The sequence below is a fragment of the Ciconia boyciana genome, chromosome 4, assembly GCF_034638445.1.
Source record: "Ciconia boyciana chromosome 4, ASM3463844v1, whole genome shotgun sequence".
In the NCBI taxonomy this organism is placed as follows: Eukaryota; Metazoa; Chordata; class Aves; order Ciconiiformes; family Ciconiidae; genus Ciconia; species Ciconia boyciana.
The window spans coordinates 42,154,374-42,177,701 of record NC_132937.1 but is presented as its reverse complement, the minus strand read 5'-3'; the positions used below and the strand labels follow the sequence as shown (position 1 = coordinate 42,177,701).

Here is a 23,328-nt window from a genome sequence, read left to right as displayed (position 1 = left end):
AGTAACTCCGTTGCTATTGAGTTTTATTTCAGGAACACTCTGAAACTCCGATTCACCTGCTGGGAGATTCGGATTTTAAAGGGTAGTCTCCACAAATTTTGCTTCATTTCCATCCTGGTTCACGTTTTCACCAGAAAAATCAAGACGCACTACATAAAATCAAAACGTTATTGAAAACCACATTTATTTTTTCGTTATATACATATATATTGCTTGCTGCTGGATGTACAATACATAGCTGCAGTTTAAATCTTTGTTTCATCTTTGAAAGTGTTTTGTTGCAACTGCCTGCATACAAATCAAATCACTAGACTAAAAACTCCCCCACTGTAGTACTCATTAAAACATAAAACAATTGGCCTATGCCTGTGATTTGAAAACCTGCCCTTACAGCATGGTTCTAAGAGATCTTGCAGAGGGGGAAGCCTGAACCCTTCTTTGGACGATTATTGCCAGATACTGGCTCTTGTTAAACGAATTTAAGATAGACAACGTCTATTGCCATTGTCTTCCTGCCAGGGTAGCCAGGAGAAACACCATGCATGTGTGTTGGGTAACACACAAAAAGCTGCCGAATGCGTGTCAAGATGCAGGTTTGCACTTCCCTGTGAAGCATCCAGGTACGAGCTGGTCTTCGTTGCCGTGATCAGATAACATGGTCCCAGCCACCATAATTTGTTTCCGGTCCTGTTGCTAGCAGCTGAAGTAGGAAATCAGCATTTGCTCAGAGAAAATTGTGGCAAGCATGAAAGCTTTTCAATTATGTTAAGCTAACTTGATTCGAAAAGAAAGAATCACCCCCCCCTTTTCATCTACATATCACGATGAGCCTAGTACTCCATTTGGTGAAATGCTGTCAGCTCCAGCAGAATCACCTCAAATATGAGTGGCACATGTAAATATTAACTGAAGCTTTTTGTTTGAAAATGGTTTTCAAAAGCAAAAGATCACCCTGCTTATAGGCTGAGCATAACTGTAGCACTGTTAGTCAACTGACCTGAGCCTTCTGGAGGAGGCAAGGTGAGAAAACCACTGCCAAAGGCATAAATCAGAAGAAAACAGGATCAAGCTTTGAGAACTCGGGTGGTTCTGCAGCGCTGCCCCAAGAAATGAGGGACTGTGATTCATGTAGTCAATGTTCATCACTCTATGTAAAAGCAATGCAACTTTTAAGGACTTTCTGACCAGTTTTTCAAGTCAGTCCTGCCCTGCAGAGAGTGTTTTAAGATAGCACCGGAGGAAGAGAATGGAATGCAAACTTGTTTAACAGTTACAAAAAGAAGCTGCAGTTTGTATGAACAGTCTGATCACAAGAGAAGCAGAATTGCTCAAGGACATTTCAAACTGCATTGCTGGTGAATCTAATCCGATCATGTAATTCCTACATCACTCTATCCTCAAATTCCACTAACATCAAGCCCGGTCTTTATAATGACACTCAGGTACTGATCCTAAATGCCAGAACAAGAGAACAATACGACAAAGTAAGACCGCTGTTGATACAGGGACTGATGAAAGACATACTCATTCTTGCTAACCACTGAATTGATTTGCTGAATTCCAAGCAAAATATTTAAGGGCTTTAGACAAGAAGAAAAGGGGGCACAGGAAGACTGTAAACAGATGTAAGGATAACTACTTCTGAAGACCTATGTTATTACCCTGTTGACAGGTTTTCACTAAAGACAGAGATCTGTTTTCTTCACATTATTAAGACCCCAACATGCATAATTCTTTCTTAAACACACTTCCTCTTTCCAGTCAAGAAGTCTCAATTTACTCAACTTTGTTTTCAGCAACTTGCCAAGTCCCAGACTACTGGCACAGTTTAGCATTCTAAACCTGGACTTCTTCCTTGGGTTCCAACGCACAAAGGTACAGCTGGCTAGAGCACACCTGCAGCTGTGTTGTGGTATTATGAAAAAAATAAAGTAAATGCCAGAATAACATCTCGTGAAGAGGTGAAGTTTAGCTGAGTGCTAGGATGCTCACTGATGAGTTACTTTTAAGCTTCAAACTATTGCATTTGTAGTTATTAATACAAAAAGTACAAAAAATTATTTTACAGAGTGGTTTTTGATTCTGAGTCTTCCCAGGAAAGACAAAAGTGTCTGCAATTTTTCCCCCTCCCAACTTCCTGCTGTTAACCTGTGCATTTCTCTCCTTAAAAAAATAATTTGATATAAATTTAGAATTGTAACATCTATTTTCTCTGATGCATTACAAGTTTAGAAATCAGATTTGTATGCCGAGGCATAATATAAAAACAGTGTAATTCTATCATCTAACAAAGTGTGCAAAAAACATGACTTCATGTTGTTTTTTAATCCCCATAATAAACATGTAATTTTTTTCATTCAAAGAGTCTTCAAGCTATGTTTAAAAGAAAGAAAAATATTTTTCAGTTGATTATGTTTGCATTCCAGTATAAACTATTTCCATTTCCTACTGCTAACATGAAATTATAATCATGATGTTCCATACTTAAGAGAAGTATGGAATATATCCGTGCTTATCCACAAGTTGCAAGGCTTCTGTTTAATAAACACCAAGTACAGTATTTAAGATTTCCATTATTTTCACATACACAGCAAATATTCAAGTCCATCTTATTTCCTTTATAAAAGCATCTTGATCCAATTTTAATAAAGATAGTATGCTTAAAAAAATTCAAATATATAGTACATTTGTTTCTGTACATGTATGTGCAAGATCTCCTGACAAAAAGTAATATGAATATGGAATCCTACAGCTCACCATTTACACCTCCTTTGGTGAACACAACTTTGTATCACATGATGTAAGTACCATCTTTGTAGTATTTCATGGATTCCAGTTGCTGCGTCATTGCAAGGACATCCTGAAATCCTGTACTGAGTCCAGACATGTGTTGAAAATAAGCTTCCTTCTCCACTTGGACAGTTAGGTTGTTTACGCCAGCATCTTTCAGAACCGCTGTAACCTGAACAGAGCAGTATGATTAACATTAGTATTACACTTTGTATGCATCTCACAGTAACTTGCAATACTCTGGCTCTGAAATACTGTAGATTAAAAAAATATCATCATAAAGAATTCAATTTTCTGGAAAGCAAAGGCTAGCTGCAGAGGGTATGGCTTTGCAACTTCTGCATAATGGGTAATTGTCAGTGTCTTGCATAAGGAAATAAGTATCTTTTTAAGGAAAAGAAAAAACCAAGGCAGGCAGGTATTAGCAAGCCAGTTATAAACCCACAATTAACATCCAGGTATCCCTACTGTTTACCGCCTGTTTCGCAGCATGAAATCCATCACCTCCTCTTTTTCTCAGAGCAGATATAGTGCCACTTTCAACAGTGAGAAAAACAAACCCAGTCTTTTTTTTTTTTTGGTTGTTGTTTTGGCAGACGTTTTAGCAAACAACTCTTTACGCAACTAATTCCAAGCTAGCAGGCAAGGCGAACTACAGCATTCAGAGACCAGCTCTGAGACATTAACTAATAGCTACACAAAATAATCACAAACAGCAGCTTCAAACTTCAGTCTATGACTGAAAAAGGGCTACAGAGTAAGAAATTAAGACATTAGGGTCTAAAAAGCTTGCACCTTACCTGCTGTACAATCCTCTGTTCCATCACATCTGATACCACTTGCACGTGTATTGTACCTGCGACAACACTTGCAGAGTGACACCAAAAATGAGGATCTCTGTAGGATATGACTCCCTCTATTTTTTGAATCTGTAAAGAAATTGCATTAGCAACAATTAATTTAAGAACACATTTTGATGGCAAATATTTCAGAGGGAAACAAAGCCTGTACAGCAAAGCAGCATTCCAGCTAAGCCGTATACAGAAATGCGTAGTATTGAAAGGTCACCTTGCTAATACTGTCAAAGACTAGAAGCTAGAAGTCCAACTAAATGAAAAACCCAGCAGAGTGCAATGCTAAATAGGATTAGAAAAAACAGATTTAGTGTACAGATCACAATAACATCAATGGACAGACCAACCAGAAAGCTGACCGGGCATTTAACCATTTCTAGGACATCTGTTACCTCACTATCCAGGATAAGCAGCTATTTAGTTATAGCTGGACTTAATTCAGAGACATAGTATCTTCCCATAATTTATCATTTTTTGAAACTCATCTTTGTACTAGGTCTGGCTGTGATGGATTTAACTTTCTTCACAACAGCCTGTTATGGTGCCCTGTTTTGGATTTGTGGCTAAAACAGTTTTGGTAACACACCAATGTTCTGGCTATTGCTGAACAGTGCTTGGGCACTGTCAAGGCTTTCTCTTTTTCCCACTCTGCCCCCCACCCCAGCGAGCAGGCTTGGGGTCGGCAAGAAGTGGGGAGGGGGCACAGCTGGGACAGCTGACCCAAGCTGGCCAGAGGGATATTGCGTGCCATATAATGCCACACTCAGCAATAAAAACTGGGATAGAGGAAGAAGGGGTGTTTTTGGCTTCCAGGGTGGCTGTTGCTTAGAGACTGGCTGGGCATCAGTCTGCTTGTAGAAGGTGGTGCATTGCTTGGTTTTTTTCACTCGCTCCTTCACCTGTGAAACTGCCTTTATATTGCTCCCAGACTTTTCTTGCTTTCGCTCTGCCTGTTCTCTCCCCTGTCCCACCAGCAGTGGTGGTCATAAAGGGGGGAGTGAGCAAGTGGCTGTGTGGATGCCTGGCTGCTGGCTGGGGTCAAACTACAGCAAGCATATTGTTTTACTACGGTCTATTTTTTTAAATGCCTTTCCTATTATCTTTTAATGAATTGCTCGTTGACTGTTTTCAAAAAGTACTTTCTTTTTCCTCAGTCTCCCAGAATTGCTTTCTGTCTTCCCTTATCAAAAAGCAAAACCCCACTTTCCTTTCATTACACAAGTCTCTCCCGCCAACTTCCACTTACTTTCTTCTTTCTCATGCAGACACATCTCCCCCTCTACTAACTGACAGGACACCATCAGGATAGTCCTCCTTGCTGCCTCTAGTTGATGGCATTCTCAAAGAACACGTAACTAGTTCTTTGACAGAGAGGAGTTCTCCACACTGAGGTCTGCACTATGATTCTCAGTAGGAACTTCAAATGAACCAACAGTGAAAACTAAGTACAGCCTCAAAGTAGATACCGTACTGCAGCACACAGGAAGAAAATAGACTAGAATGAAAAACTATTTAGAAAATTTAATTTTGCCATCTCACTGTGAACCAGCATGCCCTTCATGATATGGACAAGTAAGAAAACCTGCAATTACAGGCGCAAGATATAATCCTGTAGCCTGAACTGTACACATCAAGTTTAAAAAGGCCACAAGGTTTTGGGAATTGCTACATTTCTTTCTTCGTACTAAGTACCTTTCCCACAATGCTACCATACTCGTCCGAAATCATGATCTACCCATAAAAGCAAAAAACAGTGTATGGTTTTTTTAGTTGCAGAATGACTTTAATCAGTCGAGCTCCTAATCCTGTCATATCTCTGCAAAATAGATTTAAAACAACTTGAGACATGAAGTTGTCTAAGACAACGGAAGCTGTCAGACTGAACTACTTGAGTTTAATAATTATTAAAAACAGTTATAGCTTTGTATGTGTGTATATGAAAACATTTAGAATTGTAGTTCTGACCTTTTCTAAAGCAGTATGCAGATCTTTCTCCTGTTCTGGAGGTATCCTCAACAAAAGCACTTGACAAGCATCTTTCAATAGTGGGATAACACTAAGAAAAATCAATGTAGCAATAAAAAGAGAGCAGAGCGGATCAGCTATAAGCCATCCAAATTGCTGAATAAATATCGTAGATACGATAACACCAACACTGCCAAGAGTGTCTGCTAACACATGCAGAAACACACCTGAAAAAAAAATAAACTGAGTGATTAAGTTGAACAGTTCTGTTTAAAATGTACATATATGTTCAACAGCAGAAACAATGCAGGGTTTATTAAATATAACAAACACCCCTCAAGCTAAACAGAGGCAACTATCTGCCTAACTGGGTGCAAAATTAAACAAAACATTTAGCTTTTCTAATGTTTAATTAGAAATAAATGCAAAACCCCCCTATTTTTGCTCTACAGTGCGATGATCTAGGCAGGCATTTGCAGATTAAACCAAACGTGAATAGTCTTTAAATTGTTAGTGGGATTTGTACTATATAGCTTAATCATTTAACGCTGTATAGAGGGACTCATTGATCCTTAACAGAGGATAAAAAGATCAGTGTAAATGCCTTGGCCTGCTAACGTGGACAGATTTTAATGTATCATTTGGTTTTTGTATGCCAACTCTGCTCCTATTTTATAAGAAGACTGACTATCTGCTACTGGTAGGAATAATCCTTTATACTGCTTTAATGGTGCGTAGCATTCTCAGCGTACACTCAAAGGGCACAGAAAAATAATCTCTAACCATTTGTAAGATTAGTGCTAGTTAAGTATCAGGATTTGAAAGAATACTGAAGTAGTTAAGAGTATGGGCAGACTTCACAAAAATGCCAGACAACAGAACAGACATCTGAATTAGGATGTAAAATAACCAATGAAATATGAAACTATTAGCTAAAAAGCTTATGCTCTGACAAGCTTACACAAAAATCTCATTCCTTTATAGATTTTTTTTTTATAAGCCAGGCAGTTGGTAAATAACTACCTTCTAACTACTAGGGAAAAAATTCTAAGAAGTAGCTATGCTGAAATTATATATATGTTACCCTTCTCAGTTAGCTTCTGATTTTAGATTTGAAAAAGAAAGTTTCATCTTTACCACCTCATCTTCTGAATCACAAATAGAAGCACATTCTAGATTGCGGGTCTGCATTTGTTCTTCTGCTTCTTATCCCCTCCCCCAGTGTTTTTACAACCAGCTGTCACAGGATACCTAGAAGCATGGTAATATCTTTATAGATAGAGATCTTGTACTTCCATTTCCAGATGGAACTTAGAACCATGGACTTTAAGCTCTTTCAATAAGGCTTACAATGACTGTTTATTAATGCTAATGAGGACTGCAAATTAATGCTTTTTATTGGTCCTTAGGTATTACCCACATCTAAGCAAGCCATGCAAAGAAACATTTCCATTTATGTTTCTTCAAGTGAAACTCATTAATGAAGAAACAGTTTGAGAAATTCATGTATACTACATTAAATGGCTGTCAGATCACTTCTGGAGATTTTAAGAGGGGTCTGATTCTGAATATCTTCAAAGTCTGCTGGAAATCATACACCATTTACAATTCAACAATGTGTACTTGCCTCTCATGTTGGTATTCATGCCTCCTCCAGAAGACCCATGGGAATGTCCATGGCTGTGCCCATGGTCAGTGTGGGAATGGCCATGCCCATGGCTGTGGCTGTGCCCGTGGTGAGAATGGCTGTGATCATGTGAGTGACAGCCTCCCCGAGAAGCCCCGTGGGAGTGCGCATGGCTAAAGGCACAGATACCAACAAGGTTTACGATCAGCCCTCCAACAGAGACTGGCTGTGAGAGGGAGAAAAGTCGTTAACATCACTACATCTTCCCAGGTGTTCAAGTTTATTTTCTAGAACATAGTAATCGGAAACACTGTACGCCTAAGAAAGGCAAATTGTGGAAGCATTAACATCAACAGAAGGATTATTCTGATGTGGATTCCTCATCATATTCCTTTCAGTATACAAGCTGGTTTCAAAGGAATTTTCTTCCCCTCTCACAAAAATCCAATTCTCCCCAACCTTCCCAAAAACCCACCCAATAACCACCACCAAAATGCAAAACCTAGTCTCCACAAATCAGGACAAGATAGAAAATTTAGTTTTAAGAAGGGGTGATTGATTTTGTTTACTTTCAAAAAGAGATAAAGTGGTTTGAATACAAGCTTTGCTTTCACTGGCAAAAAAAATTTCTATATTGTATCTAGGAGATGCACACTCATCTAAAATTGTACTTAACTGAAGACAGCAACTACTGCTTTATTGGTCAAGTTGCCTGTTTTTCTACTCTTCTTTTGAAAAACTAGCAAAGTGTAAGAGTAATTCCAGCTAATTCCAGCTAATAAAGGAGTTAAGCAAGTCCTACTTGGGGGTTATCAGACCTTTCCTTGGCTATGCAGACTGTGCTCATGTAGGGGGGGTAACCCCTCCCACCCCCAAGAAACAAAATCAGTAGTAATAATGGAGCAAATATTGAAGATTAAAAAGAAAAAAAATAAAAAATCAGGCCTCGATTCCAGCAATGCATATTTCTAATTGTGCCTACATAAAAATCTTTCTCTTTGTTACTGAAGAGAACAGGAGAGCACAATTTGTGTGTGTGTGTGGGAGGGAAAACAAGTGAAGCTGGAAATGTGATAAAAGAAGGCTTGGATTTGCAGAACTCCATAATAAAAAAAAATAGTTTGAATAAAATGAACTATTGCATTTGAAAGAAAGGGATGGAAGCTTGAAAATTTAAGTGGGGAGCCCATAATGAGGCTGTGGAAGGTAAAGGGACACAGGTGTAGTTAAGATTAGCTACGCACAGCTTCATGATTGTTTATGCCATAGTAACACACTCAGCATAATGTTATGAATTCTCGCTGATTTTTGAGGTTTCTCAGAGATTAATACAAAATCTTTTCGGTAATAATTGACATTGGTATACATAACAGCAGAACCAAATTTAGTCTTGTACAGATTATTTGCTTAGTATCTTTTATTATAGAAAGACCACCATCTAAAAAGATTAGAGCTGTAACATCTTAGAAAAAAAATAAATTTAAATGTTATAGTTAAATTATATTCACCCCTATATATTTTAGCATTTTAAAACTAGATTTAGTTTGGATTTTAAAATTAGAATATGTTAAGTCAAGGCACAGTTTAGATCTCTTGCATATGCAGCTTTAGTCTCAAATTCTTTTTTTAAAATTATGACAAACATAAATGAACCATTACCTCCAAACATCAAAACAGAATGACAAAACTTACAGTTAGCATATTTGTATCTATGTCTGGAGGATCCACCAGTCTGGCCACTGATTCCATGAAGACAAAGAAAGCAATTACCATCAGAAAGAGGCCATTAATAAATCCAGAGAGAATTTCTACACGTCCATACCTGAAAGCAAACATACGTACTTTTGAGAGTGAAGAACAAATTTCAAAGTTATAATAAAGTTATAATACATTTAACACAGCATTAAGATTGCTTTGATTTTTTTCCTCAATGCCACAAAACCATGCCTTAATTTCTGGGTTCTTTATTTCTGACCAAGAGGTAGCTAGTTTGCAAGTGTCCAAACACCAACAGTATAAAGCTATAATAATGTAAGTATTTTTTTATATAGACTGCACATTCAGAGCTTCAAATTGCTAAACTGCTGTGCAATTTAACCATAAACATTTTGATTATGCCAGCACAACTGAAATCCTCATATACATACATATATAGAGTGAGGCAATTCCTACATAATATTCACAGTGATAAAGTTTTATTTGTAGAGATAAATGAAAATTATCTCTTAAATTAAAATGAAATGAAAATTTCAGACACTTTTTTGCCGGGGTAAGAGGGGAATAGCATGAACACAAATGGAACAGAAAAGAGACATAGCAAAAAACCCACAGAAGCATGCACCATTAAAACATCCTGAACATATCTTTATAGCAGGGCATTTTGAAAATGGGCAAGTAGAACAATTTTCAGATAGTCCTTAAAGAACCTAATATACATACCCATAGGAAAATATGCGAGTTGCTTTCCATCTTGTCATCAGAGCTGCAAAAAGCCCCATCACTAATGCAGAGCAATCAAAAAGCATGTGAAATCCATCAGAAATAAGACCAAGGCTATTGGTCCATACTCCATAAAAAAGCTCCACAAAAGTGAAAGCCTAAAACGACAGAGAGTTTGAATTTTTCCTTGAACATTAACTTGTAATTTAATGTCTTGGTAGCTATCAGGAAACTCTTTTCATAGGACACTTGATAGGTTTCAAAGGTATTGTTCAAAGTATTTCTAGACCATTTTCTCTCTCCTCCAATGAAACAAAAGCAAGAGATACATTGCAAGTCTATGAAGAGATATTTTTGAATCTACCTTCCCAAAAGCCTTAGACCTAAGAAAACAACCCTCTACAGGAGCAAATTTAAGTTTTCATTTATAATTTTAAACTAACATCGTGCAGACGAAGTTTTAAGCATTTTGCCATTAAACAATGTAACAACTCAGACCTGATCTATTATTAGTGTAAAAGCAATGCTCTCTATATATCTGTTCTGTAAAAAATTTCTTTACTGATTAATTACTGTTTGAATCTTGTGAATTAGTTTTGAGAAGGGTACATGAGGAAACATTTTTAATACATACATTTTCCCTGTACGATTTACTGTTATTAACTGGTCTGCCTATAAAAGTTCTTTCCCATCTTTCATAGTCCATAATGGAATTCCTTAAAGTTATCATAGATACTTCCAGTTTCTCCCCCTATTTTCTTGGATAATTGCCAAAGAATGAAGAGAGACCTTTGCAAATGAGGTTCTATCAGTCTTGCTTATTGCATGACCTTTTCCTATTCGAGAAAGAGAGAAGCTAGAAATAAAAACCAGCTTACTCCAAAATGACACTACTCAATCCCACACTTGCTATTTTTTTGTCCCCATCCTTGAAAGCCTTATTAGTTTCAGCTTATCTGCTGGTAACATTGAGATACCTCGATCTTAAATGTACCATCAGGTAAGTATTTACTTACTGGTATAATAATTACACATAGAACTAGCGCCACACTGTGAAATCAAATTAAAGTGCCCTGCCACTTACTGTAAGATTAGCACAAGAATCTTCTATTTTAACATTCCATCTAATGAAACTACTCTATCAAGGGTCACTTTTCAAAACAATCAATCATGGAAAACTTTTAAAGAATAACTCTTCTTACTGTACTATGTACTATGTATGTACTACTGTGATTTGGTTTGAAGAAAAAAAACCAAGAACATGCACTTACCAGATTCAGGCACAAGAAATAGAAAATCTGCCTAGAATCATACTCCTCAAGGATTTGTTTCAGTGACTCCTTAATAAACCGGGGTAACGACTGTGAGCTCTGCTGCAATGCGTCACCCATGAAGTTATAGAGAGGAGTGCCTTCAGGGGAATAGCCAATAAGGGTACCCTTCTGCCCTTTCCTGGAGGGGGAGGACAGGATATTGGCAGCTGCAAGGAAAGTATTGAAGTTTTTGTTGCTGTTTCTAAGCTTCACAGCTATTTTATAATGTGTTTTATCAGCAATCAAAGCTTACATGATATTTGCAGGCAGCAAACTGATTGTCAACTTCATCTTGAGGTTTATCATTAGATTTCATTGCTATGTAAGATTAGATCATCACTTCCACAACAGAACAGACCTATTACATTCAGTTTTTTGTAGACAGACAGTAAAGGAGTACAAAGTTACAGGCCCTTTTTATTCAAAAGAATCCATAAAAGCTCATCCAAAAGAATTCTGCACACATCCATTTTCTGATTGGCTTCCCAGTCACACAGACAATAGATTTGTTAAAAGATAAATACAAATACGTACATAAAATGAAGAAGACAGCGCTCACTACCACCCCTCCAGAAAGAACATGCTCTGTGCTTTCATGGTGTGGTGGCTTGTTCATAGCTCGAAGCTGGTCTGTTATTGGATGTGTCCAAAAGTTGCCGAAAAGCAGTGCACTAATGAAAATAAGAAAGGACCCATATCGAGCACATGTGGAAGCTTCCATCTTGACAGAGCATATGGACTCCACGTAGAAATCCAGGATCACAACAAAGAAGATGACTGTTATGAAAGGCATGATGAGAGAAGACCAAGACTCTACTTTACTCTGCAACAAAAAGTACATTTCAAACAGGATTGTTCACCATTAGATGTGATTGTATACACAGCGTTAAACCTAGTTCACTTTCATTACAAATGTTTTCAGCAATCCATCAGAACATAAATACTTCTATACTTTCAATTTATCATATAAACCCAACATTCCAGCTGTAGAAAGACACATGTATCTAATATGCACTACAGTACCTTATTTTAAATAATTCCATGTGTTTAAAAGCAATGCCATATGCAATGCCACGTTTGCAATGGTCTACTCTCCCTAAGCATGCAGGCATAACAAATACATCTTTAAATTACAATAATCTAATCCTGAGGAATAAGAGAGCCCTGTATTTTTACAGTTATTAATACTTGTGCAATGTTAGTATATGAATCCAGGATATAATACCTGAGCCAGAAAGATGAAATTAAGTTATCACACAAAAGAGGAAATTAAGGTATCATGCAGATATACATGAAAATGTTGAGGAAAACTTTCAAACAGCGCTTACTAGAAAAATAAAAATGGCAACTTTGGTAATTTTGAAGATACTTTAAAGGAAAGATTTAAATTGCACTTCACAAGCAGAAGCACTACAAAAAATGATTTATTTTTATACCTGCTATCTTACCTCTGTTGTCAGAGAGAGAACAATGACCCATGGGCACAACAGAAGGACGGAAACAAGATGAGACAAAGCCTGAAGACGCTTGGCTCCACCTACATCTACAGACAGTTTTCGGGAAGCCATGTGAAAACCAACCTTACAGCACAATGCCAGTACCAGAAGCAGTACTCCTCCCTGGAAACACAGAGGGATCCCGTTAGCATCTCTTGAGAGCCAAATACCTCACTCCAAACAAAGTGACACTTACATGAAAAAAGATTAATATGCTTTCCTTAACTTACAGAAAAGCCAGAGACAGGATATTTCCTCTAACTGTTACTCTAGTTAGAAACAGTAATATAGCATGCATGGTTGTACCTCAGCATTATTCACAACAGCCTCATATGACTTGAAGTTTAGAACTCTCAACGGTGTTAATTAGCATACAACAGCCGTGAATTGGTAGCAAACAGCATATGAGGAAAAAGAAAAACCACACAAAACTGGGTTTCCCATCTTCCATTATTAAAAAAGTGTTGAAAGTATACATAAACCCCAAAAGTGTCATGTCACCGTGGCCTCTAATCCTTTCATAACCTTTTCATTCACTTACCTTTAATTGCACCATACCGTATTTCTTCACAATATTTTCTTTCAACAAAATTGTTCTATAAATGAATCACAAGATACACACACAGCATCTCATCTCCCTTAGATCACACTTGCTTTGCACACAGGTAACCAGTCTCTCTAACATCTGATTTATTTTTATATTAATACTTTCTCAGCTGCTCCATATATTTTTTTTCCTGTTTTAGTCCTCAGTGCAGTCACTTTAGCAACAAGACTAAGCTAACAGAACAATTCAATCAGCCAGGTCAATCCCATACAGTAAGATTTTGATACTCAGTTATTCGTGCCACCCATTATAATGGGACTATACTACTGAGAAGTACCAGAATCTGTGTCTTCAAATACAAGCATCTAATGTAAAGGAACAACTGGGGAAAGATAAAGCAGCAACAAAACACAGACCCCAAAAGTAAGCAAGAAACATATTGCATGCAAAGCATTATGAATATCCGGAACACTGATGACGTGGAGTACTTCATGATAATTTTGATGAGACTTTTTAGGTTATGCATTACAGCAAAGTCCTTATCAGCTATACAAGTTGAATATTGTATGGTTTGGCTTGCTGTATTGAAGCTGCTCGTACTCAATCAAGACGTAAAAATTACAGTACTAGTTCAGTTCTGATATGGGGTGGGGATGGTGAACTTTTTGCTGTTGATTTAGGCTTGTATTAGCTCAGAGCTGGTGAAATTCTTACCTACAAAACTTAGGTAAGTACTAACCTACTAAAATACAAGTTCTTTACCTTGTGATCTGCCACACCCAGGAAAGCAATGATTGTATACAGAACATGGGTAAGAGCACTGTCATGATGCCCCTCAGCTAAATAAAAAAAAAATTAAGGAAGAGTTTCATTTGATTTTTTTTTTTTTAAAACCAAAGAACAGGTAGATGTAGCAGAAGAACACGGGAAGCAGAAGTAAGCAAACTGAGATTTAAGATTTGTCAGATCCTTAAGATTTAGGAAAGATTAAAATATTTCCACAGAAAATAAACAGTTAAAAGTATTTGGAAGAAAGAAAAAAAGGGTATTTTAAAACGTGAGAACATAGGCACTGTTAAATACTGCACAGTAGTCATGATACAGGATTTATGTTAATTTTGGCAACCAGACTTCAAAAAATATACTCAACAGCATTAAAAATTAGATTGATTTTCACTAAAAGCACTACAACAGTGAGGTGTCTAAAGTATGACTTATATCTGTCCAGTTTCTAAATATTTAAAATTTAGAAAACAAAGAGTAATTGACAAGCACAATCCAGCAAAAATTAAAATAACAATAGCTTTTGGGAAAACTACTAGAGGGCACTTCAACAATGAATTTACTCACTGAAAACTCAGTAGATTAATCAATACTATTCCTGAATATACCATTTGCATCTGTAATTCCATGCTTTCATCCTTCTTTGAGCAAGTTTACCTTTCACCTTGTTTGTTTTTACTGCCCATCCTCAGATGTACCGCTTTTTGCCAGTACACTTCACTATGATGAGAAGACCTGTTGAAAACTGACTTCAGAATCACTTCCAATTAACTCAGTGGCTTTGAAAGAATGTTAGCTAGCTTCCACTTGCAGTTTGAAGTCCACTGTCATTGGAGCTACTGCAGGCTATTTCATATCACTTTTCAGCTTAGCAGATGAACTGAGATTACCATATTGGCAAAAGCACAAAACAATCTTTTTGGATATACCCAAAAGACTAACAGCCAGGCTATCAACCATTTACTGCACACACTTAGGCTCCAGCCATTATGTCTCAAATTTCTAAAAAAAAATGAGAGCTGATCAAAAAAGCTGCTAGCAATCCTAAGTGGCCTGATATGTACAAATGGGCAGGGAGCCTTTAACTACAACTTAAAATCTATAGCTGTGTTTTAAGTTATCAACAAAGTAAGCAATGCCATTCATTCAGCTGTAAATATTAGTATTTAGATGTGAAAGTAAAATCTTATGTTATAATATTCTTGAAAGGTAAGATTCCTATTAAGAAAAAGCACACATATTTAATTAAGTGCATTCAACTTCACATTCTCTCTGCTCCAGTAGTAACAGGCACTTGCTCTTAGACATAGCAAGGAAGGATACGATGTTCTGCTATTTTAGCCATGAGGTCATCATTATCAAAAAGTAGTAAGCAGATGACAGCTATGATGAAAAATGCAGCACCTCTTGTCTGTAAAAAAATAAAACAAAAAGCCCAAAATATTTTTATAATATTCTGTAACAGATTGATGTTAAAAAAATCCAAGAAATCAGCCCCCTCTCTCCCCCCTTCCTGATCAATGTAAGCATATTTTAGTTTGGTAAGAAAAACATGAGGAAAAAACCCATTTTTTTGAAAAAGTGACCTTGACAATATGATTTTATATTTATTCCATTTTTCAGATTTACCACATAACTCAGGGTAAATCACCACTGTAACAAGCCAGAAGCCTGTATCTTATGAACTTCAAGTGTGATTGCTTCCTTCTTCATGGTGTATTTCTGCCTGCCAGAATGCAGAGCTACTTAAGCCTGATGATTTAATATTTTGTAGCATCAAGGAGCTATAAACAAGATCTAGTGGACAAATTGTAGTATTTTGTCTTATGGGACATAAAGGCTGAAGCACTGTCCAAAGGCTCTGAGAAAGCAGAGCTCTGCAGTGCTTTCGTGAGGAAGGGACAGAGGTAACTATGAAATCCCAGCTCCCAGAGCTTTCACCACCCTGACTTAAAACAATGCAGTTTTGGTACTCATCATCTTGGCAAAACACTGAGCTCTACAGCTAAAAACTACTATTTAATTCATATTCTGAAGCCAAATACAGCTATCACATTTTTGTTTCGGAAAGTCAGCTGACTTCTCTTTGCCACAGTTCACTTCATAAAGCTGAAACATTCAGAGGACAGGGTTATTGCTCCCTTGTTTCTACTGCCTTAGAGATGCAGCTTAATTGCCAAGCGTGGCCCACTAAGGTACAGCTTGACAAAGAATCTCTCTGAAGCTCCACGTTTACCCTTTGGGTGGATGGCTGGTGAAAAAATTTGTCTTCTAGTTGAAGAGCTTCATGCTGGATGCTCTAAGCATCTCGATTTGAGGGGGGCAAGGGTAGAGTGTCAGAGCAGATGACTCTGCTATTCACTCTAAGGCCACCCTAAAAGTGATTAGGGGACGCCAGCAGCAGTTATGAGACTGAGATTTTAAAAATCCCAGCCTGAGGCGGCACCAAAGCCAGACTTTCTCTTACACAGCAAGTACTCTAGCCTCTGGCATATGACATCATAAGGCATCTTCCTCGAACTGTCACTGTTTTTGAGGGAAAGTGGCCAAGACTGCTAGGTGCTGGGATGAGCTTATTCCATTTAGGGCTGACTAGGCACAGGTAGAGAACACCCTGCACAACTGCATGTAATGGGACTCAAAGGATGTTTCAAGTATAGATCTCTGATTAAGTGAAAGACTGGGCCCAAGTATTCAGCACATATAGGCTCATGCAGACATTGAAGTACTTAGAGAACTTTTCGGCAGAAAAAACAAAGTATATGAAAAGCTACAGACACTGAAGAGGCTAGGCAAGGATCTGGAGACTGTATTGCTGGACTTCTGTGCCTAAAGGCTATGACCACTACGTGCACATACGTCGCTTTGTCAGTTTGAACCCAAAATCCCATTACAAAGAACGCTGAAGTACAAAAATAATTCTCAAGGTTCCTTTCCGCCTACAAAAAGAAAAACTTCTCAGATTATCTGCTATGGATCTCCAACAGCTTCACCCACTGTTTCTCTCTTAATGTCGTATTTATTATTTCAAGCAGTACATGTTATCATTTCACCACTAATTAAACTAAAAAAAGCACAATTTCTATGAACATAGGTCTGAAACACTGTTGTTCCGGGTAAAGAAGTTCTTGAATTTATAGCATTCAGTATTTTCTACATGTGGTAAAATACATTTTTAAATACCTTTGCTGGTCCTCCACCTGAGCTTGTGAACAAGACACTAAGGAGTGATAGCACAACCACGTCACTGTGCTCAAACAGCAACAATGTCCTACAAAAAAGTGAAATAAACACTTATGTCCACTTACAAGGAGTTTACCTCACAAGCTTTATATATATTATTTCAGCTAAAATTCAATGACACAGCAGTCAAAGATTTATCCTGTGATTTCAACAGCAAGTTTAAACAATTCAAAAGGATAAATGCAAATCTATTTGCTTTCACCAGCAATAGATCTAGCTGTGGACAGCTAGACATATCACCAAAGAACTTCCTAACTCAAGGAACAGATTAAAATTATTCATTTATAGATTACTTTAAATTGTACTTTCTTCCAGTAATACAAGAAGATACTAACTTGCTCAAGATGGAATTATTATTCCCATTACAATACCTCCTCTAAACCAAAGTTTCTGGCTCCCAGAAAAAAGAGGTCCTGTTCTGTTTTATTACACCCTGTTTATTGAGGTCTTGATGGTCTAGTAGGTTATGCAAACTCAGGACCTCTTAATTGCTGAAAATGAGAAATTCTAAGTTGCACACTATCTCCTTCAGATAGCAAAGGCCGACTAACAAGCTATATTGACAGCTTTCCAGAGCAGAACATGAAACTAATACATGCTTTCAAGTCTACGAAATGTGTCTGCCATTCTCTGCATAGCAATGCAACCTGCTAGGGCCCATGTCACTGGTTCTGTTTGGGAAGACTGCTAACCAGAAATGCACTACAGTACTTCTTAAAGAAATCCTATTATGCTCAGTTATGCCTTCTCCTGTGTAGAGGATAAAACTTCAACTTCATAAAAGGTATCATTTAAGGCGTTACCTTCCTCTCCCTAATGAAAGACATTTTCTCATACATTAACCTTAATTTTTGGAAGTCTAATGTTATTCTTTCATAGTTACTCGGTACTGCTAACAAACATCACAGGTGATTTTACGTGGAGTATATGCACTAATGCTACCCAATTCCAATGCAGCACTGGCGTATGACCAGATAAAGCAGTGCCCTGCAACAAATGCAGAAACTGATTCTCGTCACCTGGCACAGGAATACAAGCTGCTATCACTAGCTGTCAAGCCATGGACTTCAAACAGTTAAGTGAACAATTGGGGTTACATAAATGAGACTAGGGAAACAATGAAAACTACAGTCAGTAAAACAGTCAGTGATCTTGTTGTATCACTCACATCAATAGTTTAAGCACTATCAAGAATTTCACTGGCATCTTGTCAAAGAATGAATGAAGAAAATTACAAGTTCTACAGAAAAATTGATGTATTTTTTCCCAAGCACAACAGAGTTCACAGGAAAAAGCATAAAGATTCTTTTAAAATTTCAAAAAATAAAGCAAGAGGCTGGCATCATGGGCTGACGGACAGAAAACAAAAACCAAAGGAGCAAGACAGGGAAAGATGACAAAAATTAGCTTAAAAAGAGAAAACAATCTTTACAGTAAATATATATTTACCTTAGTGGTCCACAAAGAGTAAGGCCAAAAAACCACAAGAGTGAAATGATACATCCCACAACAGCATGCTTACAAATTTTGATCCACTACAAAGGAAAGGTACTTCATTACCATTTTCTCCACAGTTTCAAAATAAACACCCCATTATTAGCATTCTCTTAGCACAGTACCTGTACAAATAGAGGCAAAACCACATGCTTTGCAAGTTCTGCAAAAATTAGAGTATGATTATCTTTTTACCTACTTTGCCAGGCAACTAAGGTTTGTTTGGACATATTATGAACCAGAATTCCTTCTTTCTTTTCTACCACAGCACTAGGTTCTATAGTATAGTCTAGGATCTCTCTAACAAAAAGCCTGAAAAAAAGGCTGAAAAAAATCAAGAACTTGTCAAAGAAGCTGTTTATTTTGTAATCTATTGTATGTATCTGATAAACATATATAGAACTAGATAAAACATCTAAGATAAAGAGACTAAGACCTTAAGTCTACAAATATTTATGCACGTTAATTTTTTTCTCCAGCAAGCAGGTTATAATTCAGCTATTCAACACATTATTAACTTTAAATGCAAATTTTTGAAGAAAGGTAATTCATTTTGGAAATACATTAAATGAGATGAAGTCCCTATGACACACATCACATCTTCAAAACACAGAATTTTAAAATTTTTAGCAATAGTGAATCCATAAATGGATTTTTCTGAACACAAATCAAAGATGCAATTTATTCCTGTTCACACTTCAAAATTCTGCCATACGTGTCTAATCATGAAAGCAGTTGACATTTGGAAGAGTTCTGAGCCTATCCTTCAGATTCTCTCTACTTAGCACATACGCTTATAATACTGTGCACGGATCAAGTTTTTGCACACGCAATTACATAAAACCAAGATGAATATGGAGCATGCAAAGAAAATTTGTTTCTTACAAAACAGGAGGTTCCAACCTGGCCCTACTCTAACTTCTCGGGATACGGGGAACTCAACACAGGCCTGAAGAGCAGTCAGACTAGCACCTCATCACAACGCACCAGGCAGAAAGCACTCTTTTGGCGTGCGGGACATGACTGGAGCACTTCAACATTCTGGCAGTCCAGAAATTGCCCTTCTAAACTGTCGAAGTCAGCTAAGCAGACTAAGCACTATTCGAAAATCCAATCCTCAAAACAGATGCTTGTCTGGAGCCAAGGAGCAATCTTTTCATGATACTCTCAAAAGGAGCTGACAAAAGCTAAAAATGATGATTGTTTTTTACAGTGCAGGAGACACAAAGTTAGTTACACACTTCTGGAAATTGCATATCTTCCAAGTGGAGTAACCTTAGTTCCACTTTCATTTTTGGCAAGAGCCATGCCGTCAAGACTATCTACAAAAATGTGAATCACTGTTCCATACGTCAACTCACCTGACGCTTGGTTACCACCTTTCCAGAAGAAAATGGTTTTTGAAACAAAACCATAAAAAATGCAGACCTGTTAAAAGGAGAAAGTTTTTTCTATTAGTGTATTAGCAGTCAGATTTTTATTCAAACCAGCTCTAAATACCTAGGTCTCTCATATCAGGTGCAGTTTACAAAATGGCTTCCTCTACATTTTTAATTAAAGGGCCACACTGACCACACTCACTGGTTTTATTTTCCCTGCTGCATTACACGCGTCAGATAGCAGTACAAAGGTGGCGACAAGTGAACTTCAGTTCTGGTCAACTTTAAATGCAAGTTCTTCAGAGAATGGCTAATGAGAAGTCTACCTGTGATTTACAAAAATCAAAATAACTGATCTCAGAAGTTTTGAGGAGAAATAATACTATGTTTTTTATTAGCATGATACATACACCCAAAGGCTTATTCACATATGGAATGTCAAATACACAGTCTTGTTAGAAATGGTAAGAAACAGCACGCATCTTCCTCAAACAGGATAAAGATTAAGTGATGGGGAAGAAGACTATGGTGCTTGGGAACACGAGAAGCCCAGAAATGTAAACGAATTTGAAATAAAAGGAAAAAATGAGGTTCCAAATGTTCTAACTCTGCCAAGTTTATTACAGAAATGCTCTTCCACATTGTATCAGGTAAACATGAAGCAGGATTGTGTCTGCAAAGGTTGTTTCTGTGTATTTGCTACCAGTTTCCACACTTTAGCTCTCAATCAGGGAAAAACAGCAGTTGAAGCTCACAAGAACTACAGGAATACAACTTACAAGGAAGCAAGCTTGTTTTCTACGCCCTTCTTAAGGAAATCTGGACATGCCTGAGTTTCCTATGATCAGTACTGCCACAGTATGATCAATTTTGAAGTAGCAAAAACACTGAAGTTTCTCAAGGGTAGAGAAGCCTTAGAGAGAATCTGGATAGACTACACAGCTGGGCAATCACCAACCATATGAAATGTAACAAGAGCAAGTGCCAGATTCTCTACCTGAGATGGGGTAATCCTGGTTATATGTACAAACTGGGGGACAAGAGGTTGGAGAGCAGCCCCACAGAAAGAGATCTGGGGGTCTGGGTTGATGGCAAGGTGAATATGAGGGAACGGTGTGCCCTGGCAGCCAAAAGGGCCAACCGTGTCCTGGGGCACATCAAGCACAGCATAGCTAGACGGTTGAGGGAGGCGATTGTCCCACTCTACACTGCACCGGTGCAACCCTACCTCGAGTGCTGTGTGCAGTTCTGGGTGCCTCAATATAAGGAGGACATCAGACTGTTAGAGTGTGTCCAGAGGAGGGCAACCAAGATGGTGAAAGGTCTTGAGGGCAAGACTTAGGAGGAGCAGCTGAGGTCACTTGGCTTGCTCAGCTTGGAGAAGAGAAGGCTGAGGGGTGACCTCATCACAGCCTGCAACTTCCTCATGGGGGGCAGCGGAGGGGGAGGTGCTGATCTCCTCTCTCTGGTGACCAGCGATAGGACACGAGGAGATGGAATGAAGCTGCATCAGGGGAAGTTCAGATTGGTCATTAGAAAAGGTTCTCCATGGAGAGGGTGGTAGGTCACTGGGACAGGCTCCCCAGGGAAGTGGTCACAGCACCAAGCCTGTCAGAGCTCAAGGAGTGTCTGGACAACGCTCTTAGTCATATGGTTTAGTTTTGGGTAGTCCTGCAGGGAGCTGGACTCGATGATCCTTATGGGTCCCCTTCCAACTTGAGATATTCTATGATTCTGAAATCATAGTGAGCAGACATATGAAGGAAAAACACTGCTATATGTACAGAGTATTTCCTGGATTCACTACTCCTATGCCTTCTCCTCCTCGATTAATCTATAATAACATAATGCAGGGTATAAGCTTGATGCTGACAAAGAACACCGTAGACAAAGCGTGCTGTAATGGCGGCGGACAAGGCTTCTCCCTCTGCACACTCACCCCAGCTGCACTATAAAGATAAACTGCACGAGGTGGACTGCCTTCAGAAGATCGTAGGATTCAAATAGCCCCACGGCCTTCAAAAACTTGGTGAAGCACAGCAGCACGATGTACCGAGTCAGCCTGCAAAAGGAGGGAGGGCAGTCTGCACCTGCGACCACGCACACGCCGCCGCCGTCCGGGCCCAGGCCCCGCCGCCGGTCTCTCCCCCTCCCCGGCGGCCCTGCGCCTCACGCGGAGGAGGCCGCCGGCTCCCGCCGCGCCAGGAAGGCTGAAGGGCGATGCCCGCTGCTCCCCAGAGGGAGGGACGGCGATGGGCAGCCCCCCTCGGCGGGGCTCGCCCGAGGCCCCCCTCACCCAGCGGAGCGGCCGCTCCCCCCCCGCCGCCGTTACCGGGCGCTGGGCACATCCACGGGCCCCAGCACGCCGCCGCCGGCCAAGGCCTGCCCGCTGTACTTCTCCTCCATGCCGGGGCGGGGGAGCGGGCGCGGCCCCGCGCCCCTGCGAGGGAAGGGGAGCGAGCACTCAGGCGCGGCGCGGCCTGCCTCCCCCGCAGCGGGGGCACCGCATCCTCCGCGGCCGGCCGGCCGCCGCCGTGCGAGGGGGACGGGGACGGGGACCGGGACCGGGACGGGGACCGGGACCGGGACCGGGACCGGGACGGGAGCGCAGGCCGCCCGCCGGCCAGCGCGCATGCGCCGGGCGCAGTGCGCAAGCGCCCAGCGGAGGGGCAGGGGGCAGGGCCGGGCACGTCCGCAGGCGCCGGAAACGCTGGAGGGGCGCGGGGAGGGGCGGAAGGGGGCGGTCCCTCCGCTGAGGGCGTGGCTAGCCGTGGCCGCGGCCCTGCGGCGGCCTCCGCCATTTGCAGTCTGCGGTGCTCGGGGGTGCGTGGTCTGTCTTCGGCTGCGGGTGGCGCTGCCCCCTGTGGGTCCTGCCGTGTGCCTGTGTGGGGTGTCCGATGTGCAAAGCAACTTCGCGATTTTGCACGGTGTTGTTTCATAGAGAACCGTAGTGGGCTGCGGCGGCTTGTACGTGGTGCTGTGTCCCGGGCAGTCTTGCGCTGGGGAGGTGTCGTGCTTTAAGCCCAGCCGGCAACTGAGCACCACACAGCCGCTCGCTCACTCCCCCACAGTGGGATGGGGGAGAGAATCATCAGAGTAAAAGCGATAAAAAACTCGTGGGTTGAGGTAAAGACAGTTTAATAGGGAAAGCAAAAGCTGCGCACACAAGGAAGGCAAAACAAGGAATTCATTCACTCCTTCCCATGGGCAGGCAGGTGTTCAGCCATCTCCAGGAAAGCAGGGCTCCAGCACACATAACGGTTACTTGGGAGGACAAACGCCATCACTCGTAATGTCCCCCCCTTCCTTCTTCTTCCCCCAGCTTTATATGCTGACCATGACATCCTATGGTATGGAATAGCCCTTTGGCCAGCTGGGGTCAGCTGTCCCAGCTGTGC

The 23,328-nt window shown here is 39.9% G+C and overlaps 1 protein-coding gene across 5 annotated transcripts; it reads right to left on the bottom strand.

Moving 5' to 3' along the window:
- Window positions 1-173: 173 nt before the first annotated feature.
- On the bottom strand, window positions 174-22,557 carry SLC30A5 (solute carrier family 30 member 5). 5 transcript variants are annotated; one of them, XR_012042088.1, is made up of 17 exons: window positions 22,263-22,557; window positions 21,870-21,992; window positions 19,913-19,979; window positions 18,507-18,592; window positions 16,998-17,085; window positions 15,138-15,225; window positions 13,794-13,870; window positions 12,437-12,607; window positions 11,523-11,811; window positions 10,947-11,155; window positions 9,676-9,833; window positions 8,929-9,058; window positions 7,237-7,462; window positions 5,610-5,836; window positions 3,591-3,719; window positions 998-2,962; window positions 174-700 (listed from the first exon to the last, which is right to left on the bottom strand). XR_012042088.1 is itself a non-coding variant. In XM_072859158.1 (17 exons), exons 4-17 carry the CDS (start codon window positions 19,964-19,966, stop codon window positions 2,792-2,794), a joined length of 2,103 nt encoding a protein of 700 aa, XP_072715259.1. In that variant the 5' UTR covers window positions 19,967-19,979; window positions 20,133-20,256; window positions 21,870-21,992; window positions 22,263-22,557; the 3' UTR covers window positions 174-2,791. The 5 variants fall into 5 exon arrangements, 4 of the variants coding, with proteins under 4 accessions (XP_072715259.1, XP_072715257.1, XP_072715258.1 ...); XM_072859158.1 differs by adding an exon at window positions 20,133-20,256 and having other exon boundaries at window positions 174-2,962; XM_072859156.1 differs by having other exon boundaries at window positions 174-1,147; window positions 2,758-2,962.
- Window positions 22,558-23,328: the final 771 nt, after the last annotated feature.

What these genes read in the sequence shown, in the direction of transcription:
- SLC30A5 (XM_072859155.1), bottom strand. Translation starts at nt 22,336, where the DNA reads ATGGAGGAGAAGTACAGCGGGCAGGCCTTGGCCGGCGGCGGCGTGCTG. An exon ending in ACTCGCATATTTTCCTATGG is followed by an intron (nt 9,059 to 9,675) that starts GTATGTATATTA and finishes GTTTGCTTTCAG; the next exon opens with GTATGGACGTGTAGAAATTC. An exon ending in TAGATACAAATATGCTAACT is followed by an intron (nt 7,463 to 8,928) that starts GTAAGTTTTGTC and finishes TCCCTCTCACAG; the next exon opens with CCAGTCTCTGTTGGAGGGCT.